At 38.6% G+C, this 10,264-nt stretch overlaps 1 protein-coding gene across 1 annotated transcript; it reads left to right on the top strand.

The window, feature by feature from the left end:
- Positions 1-403: 403 nt before the first annotated feature.
- Positions 404-9,701, top strand: TMEM33 (transmembrane protein 33). The gene is made up of 8 exons (XM_058837846.1): positions 404-499; positions 591-655; positions 1,947-2,041; positions 2,462-2,649; positions 3,606-3,673; positions 4,439-4,572; positions 6,498-6,581; positions 7,869-9,701. The coding sequence occupies exons 2-8, from the start codon at positions 599-601 to the stop codon at positions 7,996-7,998; spliced, it is 756 nt and encodes a 251-aa protein (XP_058693829.1). The 5' UTR covers positions 404-499; positions 591-598; the 3' UTR covers positions 7,999-9,701.
- The last annotated feature ends 563 nt before the right edge of the window (positions 9,702-10,264 follow it).

Here is a 10,264-nt window from a genome sequence, read left to right as displayed (position 1 = left end):
CAACCTTGCACAGTTTTTGTGTGACAGCAGCAGGCCACCGCAGCACCGGGAACTGCACGGGCCCTGTGACCCTACGATTCCCGCTATACTGCCGATGCACAGCACTGAGCTTCGCCAGCTCGCCGTGGAAACCCAGAGCCCTGGAAATCCAGCCGGCCCTCAGAGAGCGAACACTCCCCCAGCTGGGGCCGCAGCGAGCATTAATACTGTCGCTGTTGCTGTCACCACACGCAAGTGTCCCTGAACAAGCCCCACAGATGGACCTGAGCACCTGATGTGTGGACAGCGAGGAAGGGACCGGCGTCCCGCCCGGCGGGCTCGCCCCGCAGCCGCAGACTCGCGGCCGGGCCATCCCCGCACCGCCCCGCAGCGCCGCCGGGAACATCCCAGTCACCGCCTACATTGCCCGGCAGCCCGCGGCCCGCGGGAAGTGGCGTCCGGCCGCATCCGGGAGCGCGGATCCGCCGGAGCGTGTTCCCTGCGCGGTGTGGCGCTTGCGGTGGGTCGCGGCCGGGCCGGGAACGGGAGCTCGGGAGGCGGCGGCCGCGGCCGCCCGTGTGGCACAAACTGAGGCGCTTCTCTCCCCGCAGGTGCGGCCATGGCGGACTCCACGCAGAACGGGCCCATGCCAGGCGGGGCCGGCGGCGGAGCCGTGGTAAGGAGCTCCCGGGCCCGGGGGGCCCGGGCCGGCCGCGGTGCTGCTCCGGCGGATGGGGGGTCCTGCTTCAATGACAGCGAGGCACAGCTCGCCCTGGTGCGGGAAGGGCTGAGCGGCTCTCGCTTCCCGATTGAAAGCCTGCTGTTCGTGTGCCGCCGCTCTTGAAAATGGCTGAATTGAAAGTGATTCCGTGTAGTAGCATAGGGAAAATCATCACAAGAATTCACAGGAACCATCGAGTCCAACGTGTAGCCCTACATAGGACACCGCAGAAGTCACACCATGTGCCTGAGAGCATTGTCCAGACGCTTGAGCTTTGCCAGGCTTGGTGCTGTGACCATTGCCTTGGGGAGCCTGTTCCAGTGCCCAGCCACCCTCTGGGTGAAAAACCTTTGCCTGTTAATCTAATATAGCCTTGACACAAGCTTCATGCCATTTCTGTAGTTGTTTTGTGCAAGTAAGGTACAAAATTATATTATGAAACTGCTTATAGGATTCTGGTAATTTCTATAGAGATGCACTAGGAATATAGAGGAAAAGAGGAATCTTCAAAAGCTGGTCCAGATTTGGAAAAAAATATGAACTGTTTCAGATGGAAGGAGGTTATTGTTTTGACTCTGACACACACATAGCCAAAAGCATTCTGTGTTTCATTAGAGCCTTTCTGGCATTTTGGCTATATCAGGACTGAGGAGGGCTGTGGTTAGGGAGAGCTCAACAACAACAGTGGTGCAGAATTACTGTGAAAAGTTTTCTACTTTTTCAAACGATCAAACGATGCCATTTTCCTTGTGAGGTAGTTATGCTAACTTTACCTGACCCTATATTTTTTCCCCATCAGTAAGAATTGTGGAGATTTAGCCCCAGGCGTGTGCAGTGTATTCCAAAAGAAACCTTGAAGGAAAAGTTAGTAAGGTCTAGAGATCCTACGTGATTACATTTGTGAAGCTGACTGTTTAGTGAGGCGTGTTTGGATAAAAAAACTATTTTTCTAGAAGTTCTTACCACTATATTTGTGTTTGATTGTAATTTACAAAGGAGCCTCTTGGTTTTGAGGAAGCTGACCTATTTTTGATCTGACTAGTAATATCATATGAGCCAAGTATCACAGAACAAAAAAAAACCCCAACTTTCTGCTTCAAGCTTAATTTCAGACTTATATTTGAGGTTGGAGAAAGACTTGCAATTTAATAGGGTTGGGAAGAATGTTCATTGTATGCAACTATTAAGATACCAACTTCTGTTTGGGCTGGTCTTTTTTTTTTCTTTTTTTTTTTTTCCAATGTAGCAATTTCTGATGGCTAACAAGTTGGATACAGCAATGTGGATTTCCCGCTTGTTCACAGTTTACTGCTCAGCTTTATTTGTCCTGCCTCTACTAGGGTATGTACTATAATATTGTAAAATAGCATTAGATTAGATTCTAGATTTCCTTTGCATAGAATTGTTTTTTCATGTAAGGTAAATTGCTGTTATTTAGGTTGCTTGGGTACTTTTTGTCAGAACAGCTTACAGATTTTAGATTGGTTTAAAACACTTGTAGATCTGTTTGGAAAATGTATTGAACAAATATAAAGTAGTGGTAAATGCATGTTTCTGTGTGTAAATGGAGTATTATATTGAGTTGTCTTAGGCACCTGCAGTAAAGTCAGTGTTAAACAGTACCTGAGTTATTTTTTGGCAATAGTGCCTTAGTACAATAATAGAAATAAATCAGGTATTGTTCAGTTATGATGCAATTCTCGAGGGTAGCAGACTTCTGAGCTTGGTTCACATGGTAACATCTCCTCTCATGATTTGCAGGTTGCATGAAGCAGCAAGCTTTTATCAGCGTGCCTTGCTGGCAAATGCTCTTACCAGTGCCCTCCGACTACACCAAAGGCTACCGCACTTCCAGCTTAGCAGGGTGTTTCTGGCCCAGGCCTTGCTGGAGGACAGCTGCCATTACCTGTTGTACTCCCTTATCTTTGTGAATTCCTACCCTGTTACAAGTATCCTTTTCTTGTGTCATCCTGCTAATGTTTTTAAATATATTAAAAACATGGTTCTTGTTATCGCCTTTGCCATGATTTGAAAAACTAGTTTGAACTAGTTTGATGTTTGCTATTTATAGAATATACTCTGTGTAAAATATGAGAGGCTTACGTTGATTGATCCATATTCAGTTTAATCAGCTCTATAATTAGTGCACTGCATTCTCTGGCTACTTAGATTTTCTTTTTTTCAGTCTTAAGTTTGATGGATTTTATAACCAGCCTCCAGTGATATTTGGAGAAGTTGGTAATTTTCATTTATTGCCAGTACAGGGTTTATACATGTCTTCTCACTGTAGCAGACATTCATCATGTAGAGAGAGAATGATTCAGTAGTAGCTTTCTCAGGTAAGTTGTTATCAAACCAATAAAGTCTGCAAAATAGCCTCCTGTGGATTGTCAAAAGTGACATGTCAGAGCTGACATTACTTTATGCTGCACTATGTACACTTAATGACCTATCTTGAAATCCTTCTGGCAGAGAAATGTCTACATTCTTGCTCTGTAATATCAGAATGGCTGGCAACTGCATGTTCTTTGGTAAAGAAACTAATTTTGTAGCATCTTTTGACAAAAAATATGACTACATGTATTTAAGTGGTTTTGAGTAGTAAGCTCGTGCCTTCTGTGCAGAGAGAACACATTTCAGTAGATGTTCACTGGTGTCTAATGTTATACTTCACATACTTGCAGACACCCATATTTTGAAGTAAATAAAAACATAGCAAAGAGGTGTAAGAAGCAAAAAGAAGAGCTATAAATACAGGTCTTAGACTTACACATATCTTCATCCAGCATAGGTTATTCCAGCCAAACTTTTGCAAAGAGCTATCAAGCTATGACTGGTGTAGTATAACATCATGGAGAAATGAAGCACTTGCACAGCCTGTAATTTTCCTTATGTCTTGCTTCAGTGAGTATTTTTCCAGTTCTGCTGTTCTCTTTGCTTCATGCTGCCACATACACAAAGAAGGTTCTTGATGTAAGTATGATATGTATGTGTTACAATTAATACAGTTGGTATTCTTGGGGTTTATAAACAGGTTTAAGTTGCAGCTCTGGTTTGGTTTTCTTTGGCTGCACTAGAGGAATTAGAGTGAAACTGTGGTATGGAATCTCAGCACAGAATTTGAGAAGACTTCATTGGGTTGGTTGTTTTTTGTGGGTTTTTTTTTCCCCCTTCTGTGGGATATGTTGGAGTTGACACTATTTTTCTTCAAATGCTTTTCTTTGAAGGAAACAAAATCTGTGGAACAGTAAAGCTGAAACTTAAGAAGTGTCTTTTCTAAGCTAAACCATAGCCTGTGAATTTTATTGTTCCATTTCAGTAGTAAAGTAACAAAGTACAGGATGAGACTAGCAAGCAAAATACTTGTCAGTTGGACTTGCTGCTTAGTGCACTGCCTTGTGCATCTTAACGTATCTCCAGGCTTTGGTGTTCCTAACTGGGTTATCTTGATACTGTGGGCACTTCCTCCTGGTGGACTGAACAAGGCTTGTGGCCGTCTCTGTGTGGTTGAACCTAAAATGAGGGAATTGCAACATCTGATGCTTTTAGTTGAACTCTGTAGATTATGGAGTTCCAAGCCTGCAGTAGTTTTCCTTAGGATATTAATCTCAAAACTGATGAAGTCTTAAAATGTTGAAATGGGTGGTAAATAGCATTTGTTTGTATTTTGTTTTCTCTGTGCTAATGAAGACAGGTGTAACTTTTGTTTTCTGTAAACAATTTTTTTCTTCTTTAAAGGCACGAAGTTCAAATAGTTTGCCCTTTTTGAGAAATCTCTTAGAGAAACTGAATGCTAATCAACAGAATATTCTAAAATTCATTGCTTGCAATGAAATTTTCCTGATGCCAGCTACAGTTTTTATGCTCTTCAGGTAAGAATTATGATTAATATTTAAATAATTAGAAACTTGCTACACAAGACTGTTTTTTGCAAATGAGTTCTCTGTAGATCATAGTATTTCATTTGTCTGGTTCTCACTGACCAAGGCTGGAATTTCAAATAAAGTTTAAGTGATTCTTAGGCTTCTTAGGCTGGTGCATCCTGACATCAAAAGGCATTCACTATGATGTAAATGAGCACCGAAAAACCTTCCCTTTCATAGTGTGGGTGATAAGTCACATGGGAGTTTTTCAGGCTTGAAACTTTAATTCGCCTACATTTCTATCAGTACATTGTTCAGTAAGTTTAATTTCGGTTATTTTAGGAGAATACTAAGATCTTCAGCTTCACTGAAAATGAAGTCGTATTTTTGACAATTTGATTCCTGAAATTTAAATGATTAAGTTTCATTATGCAAAAAGTGTGCATAAGCATACAAGCAGGAGTAGGTTGCATTCTCTCCTATGCTTCTTCTGAGCAGTGATCCTTCTGGGGTTTTTTAATCTCCATTTGATTTTGCCTGCTGTGCAGCCTGTTGAATCACTTTAGGGATCTTGAACATGTTGGAATCCTACTGAAGTTGTATAGGCATAATGACCTGCCAGTCACAGAAGTCTGGGTCATTGCCTTTTAATATTTGGATGGGGAATGCAGCTTTTCTTCTATACAAGTTAGAGCATAGTGGGGACATTTGTTTTGAGTGTTCTCATAGAAGGGAGGCTTTACCTTCTTGGATAGGATGCATAAGTTGTCTTTGTCTTTTGATATATCAGCTAAACATTTCAATGCTTCAGACCTCAAAGATTGCATTTCATTGGAGATCACTTACCAGCTGACAGATAGGCTCTATCCAGTATCTGAAACTTTCAAGTGTTTTGAACTTAGGATAGGTTTTTTTTTTCCTTTTGCCTCTCTGTGAAGAATTTAGTGTGTGAAATGTTGCTACTTGATATGCCATCTTGTAGATACCGAAGCTTGTAAAAGGTCATATTCCAAACTTAAAAATAATTTGATTGTTAAATGCAGCTATTGCAAGATTTTGTTCTTTAAATGTTGTAGCGTATTACATTGTTTATCAATACTGCACAGGTTTCAAGATTTCCTCTTCCCTTCTGTAACTCATTTTCACTTAATTTTCACTTTTCACATATTTTTCTTCCGGGTAAAGATGCTGCTAATACTTGAAGGAGTTCTACTTACTGGAACTTACCATCATGTTTAAATTCAAACATAATTTTTAAATAATGTGTTATTTAAAGTGGCTTCAGTCGCTAAAACCTAGGGCTTTTCTGTGCTTTGTTGTGTATGGTTTGTGTGCTCTGTTTCCATTATTTCACAGCACAGCCATGTCAAACAGTAGTTTTGTGAAACACCAAAGCCCAATTTCACTGTAACTGAAATAACTGGGTATTAGCTTGGCATTAAAGTTTCATTATACATCTGTAATTGTCTGCAGTGTGTTCTGAGAAGTTTTGAAAAAGATGCTAGAAATATGGTCCAATATTCAAAGTGCTGCAATTAGATTGAACAGGGTCACTGTAACTGGACTACTTATGTCAGCCAGTTTCTGGGCTTGACTAACAAGTGTTTTCTTGCTTTGGAACACATATCCACCATCATTCCTGTGATTCTTTGCATATAAAAACACTTCATAAATATAAAATCAATACAAGAACAGCATTTCTGTAGCTGCTTCATTGAGCAGTTTTATTCTGTAATGTTTCTGCATTTGTAAGTGTATAGTTAGGTACTTTTTCTTGTCAGATCTAGATTTTCTGAACCGATGTGACCCAAATCTAGCTTTTTTTTGAGCGCAAGTAGTTTGCTTGCTTTTCTTAGAAAAATTCCTTGTTTTGGTGTTTTGTTTTATTTGTTTTTTTTGTCACTAATAAGCTCTACTAAACTATTCTTTTTCAGTGGACAAGGGAGTCTGCTCCAACCATTCATTTACTATAGGTTTCTTACATTACGCTACTCTTCTCGGCGAAATCCGTACTGTCGGTAAGTACTAAATTGATTTTGGAAGTTAGTGTTTAACTGCATAGTGCTTAGGTACTCAGAAACTTTTCATTCTAAAATTAGTGCAGAACTCGTAATACTATATCTACAAATGGCAACTGTAGAATGTGAAATACACCTAATATACTAAATAAAACCCTGGCTGGTTAAAGGTTAGATTTATTTCATGTAAGTGATCAGAAATATACTGCCATTCAGAACATGCTTTTTTAGTTAAAACTACACTTTGGGAGAAGAAGGTCTTTCTTATCAGAGAGATATCCTTAGTTTTAGATTCTAGGTACATCTGAGGCTAACCCCAAATATGAACAGGCACTCAAAAACTTGTGTAATATTGAAAAAGAAATCCTGTGGATGATCTTAAACATGTTCATTACTTCAGACTTTGAAATCATAAATATTCCAATGAGCAGGTGAGTGCTTTCTCAGGAGTTTTCTTATGACCATTGCATAGCATAAGATTTTGTGAACAAACTTTCCAGTCTACTCATCAGAAAATGGCTTGCTAGAGTGCAAGAAAGTGGCTTTGGCAGCCATGGTATGCAAAGACAGGTGTGAGAACCATAAGCTTAAATGTCTTCTATTCCCTATTTTTTGCAAGAAATCAATTGTTCCATGCTACTACATATCTTTATTTTTGACAACAGCAACATCTATGAAGTTGCTTTACTACTTCAGTATCTAAAAATAATTTAAGCTGTGCAATACTAAAATTGACTAGTGCGGTAGAACTAGTTTATTCAGAATGTTCTGCTGGCATTTTTGTAGTTTTAAGGGAAAGCGGTGATGAGGATTTTGTTTCTTGTGTCTGTCTCCTAAGAGTTGCTTCTGCAGTGCACTGCAGAAGGGTTCTTGCATATTGCCAAGAGGTAGTGCAAACACAATAGCTTCCTAGCTCCTTACACTATTTGTGATAAAACATTTTTTTTTTTTCTCTTTTTTATAGTGGTTCTGCAGCCTTTATAGTATTTTTCTTTTCTCTGGTTTTTTTTTTTTTTTTTTTTTTCTTGAAGGTGGAGTTTTTCTGCTGTCTCTAGTTCAGTAACTTCCAGCTGAAGATGGATATAAAATTAGTTAAAATGTTAATGTTTCAAAGTCAAGAATTCTGAAGCTCTTGGAAGGAGCACTGAGTTTGTCTAAAGAATTTAACTTAAAATGTGTATGTGAGTGTGATATTGAGAAAAGAAGTGAATGAAAAAGATATATATATTTAATACTTCTGATAAATTCTGTAGGATTTTAAAACTGTCTTTAAATCTGATTTTTCAGGATTCTCTTCACCGAGCTCAGGATCGTTGTTGAACACTTAATAACGAAGCCTTCGTGCCCTGTTTTTGTAAGAAGACTATGCCTCAGTGGCATTTCCTTTATAAGCAGATTGGCACCAACTGTTGCATAGCCAAATTCAGGCACTTGTGTTTTGTGAACATTATGAGCAGCTGGCACTTCTGCTGATGATTGGAAATTCCTGGTTTTACACTGATCTCACTCCAGGCTGTATAAAAATACATATATGCTTTTCTTGGAGATATATGAAATTTAGCATATCAAAAACAAACAATAGAAACTTAAATTAACCGTGCTGTATTGTTAATTGATGAGAAAAGTAGCTACATCCTACCTAAAATGTGCCCCATCATACAAATTTGTTGTTTTCTTTTGTTTATTTAAATCAAGGATTGTTTGAGATTGAAACTTACTATAAGAGATCTGTGCTCAGTAGGTTTATGTTAGTTGGAACTATAGTTACTTTAGGGTGTCTCCAGTGGATAGCAGTTGATACACATACCTATGCAGTACACTTGGACAGTATTCTTCTGCTTACTAAATGTATCTGTAGAACTGTTTTGTCCAGTTTACTTTACTCAGTGTAGAAATACAGCCCACTTTGAAGTTAACACAAGGGATTAAACTCTATCAAGCTAACAGAGATAACACTCCTTTCTGAAGGAGAGGCTATTTTTATTAATAATACTTAAAAAGAACTCTCTCATGTTTCTACCTTGTGACATAATCTTAAATTACACTGTTGGAAGAAATACCAAGACTGATCACAGAAAATGCTGTGCAGTTTTCTTGTCATAACGAGTTGTTTTACCAAGCCAATCTGCTGACCTGTAGGATTTTCAGACAAAGATGCAATGCTTAAACTTTTAACCATGTCTCAAATGAACTAATCAATATTATTGAAGTAACTTTTGCAAAGTCAGTGCAGATTTGTTCTTGTGTCCACACAAACGTGAGACTGCAGTAATTCAAGCATGTTAGCTTTTTAGAAAATTAATCTGTAGGTAGCTCTATATAAATTGTTACTCCAGTTTCTGAGGCCCTCATTGTGATAGGAAATTTGCATAAAGAATCACACCTCTTTAGGCATCTTCTGAAACAAATGGGTGTAGTATTTCTTGGCATAAATCCATCTGATGACTGATCTGAAGCCAGTGTCATGGCTACAGAAGTGAATATTAAATTAAGTGCATAAATTAATTACACTGATGATGCATTTACCCAGCAGCTGAAGGGTAGGTAATGGAAAAATAATGCTATCTCTCTGAACACAACTTCTTTCCAGAAACTCAAGGCAAAATATTTGTCGAATTTTCTGTAGTTAATGCTAGTATTCTAATTGCATAAAGTTAAAGAGCTTTCATTGGCCTTTTGTAAACTTCTGTAGCACTGAACTTAACTATTCTTCCATGGTCAGAGAAACCTTATGAGAAAATCTTTCAAAAATAGTCTTGAAGCAAAGTATTTTCCTGTAACTATTGAGTTATCTTGTTTGTGATATGGATATCATTCCAACATTCCAGTTGTATTAGTTTTTAGATCAGAGCCATGTATTTATAAACTTATTTCATTTTTTTGCTCAGCCTCTTGGTACTGATGAACTAGTTGGTAATTGAATATGATATTCTTTGACTACTTGTCTTGCTCTCTGAACATGATTAGCTATTTATAGAATACTGCAGAAGCAACTGCATGCAGTTAATGCTCTACAGCTGCTAAAGACTTGCAATGAGATTGATTATGTGTATATCCTGTAATTTGAGGATTTTATAAAAACTAAAATTTCTACTGCAATAAAAAGAGTGTTAAATGTAACTTGCTAGGCTCTTCAGGCTCATTTTCTCTCTTTAACACAGCTTACTGATGCTTGAACTTGGAAGTTGAGCAGAATGCTGTCCTGTGTGTATGCGTACATGTTCTTATATTCCCACTGCTGCTTCTGAATTGGGATATAATGTCTTGTGCATTTCTAAATTATTTGATAGGGAATTTTTGCCTTCTAAAGTGCAAAAATTTATGGCCCTTTCCTTCAAAATGTGACCCAAGAATAAGCACTACAACAATAATATCTAATCAGAGAAAAAAACCTAGACCTACTTATTACTGTTTCAGGTCCTCAGCACGATTCTAGACCGTCTGTCATGTTGTATGATGTGTTTTTTGAATGGTAACATCAGGTTCTCTTCAGCTGTTTGCAGCACTGCAATTTAAAAATGAATTTGGTCATCTAAGTTGATCCCTCATACTGGGAGTGGAAGGCAAATAAATCTGTAATTACTGTAAGCAAAACAAGATGTTACTTCTGAGCAAATTTTTGTGGTCTGACTGCTGTTATGGGTGCATTCTACTGTTCCTTAATTGTATGATGTTACAAAATT

Source organism: Poecile atricapillus, chromosome 4 (assembly GCF_030490865.1).
Source record: "Poecile atricapillus isolate bPoeAtr1 chromosome 4, bPoeAtr1.hap1, whole genome shotgun sequence".
Classification (NCBI taxonomy): domain Eukaryota; kingdom Metazoa; phylum Chordata; class Aves; order Passeriformes; family Paridae; genus Poecile; species Poecile atricapillus.
The sequence above is the reverse complement of the archived record's forward strand: the minus strand, read 5'-3'. Positions and strand labels throughout refer to the sequence as shown.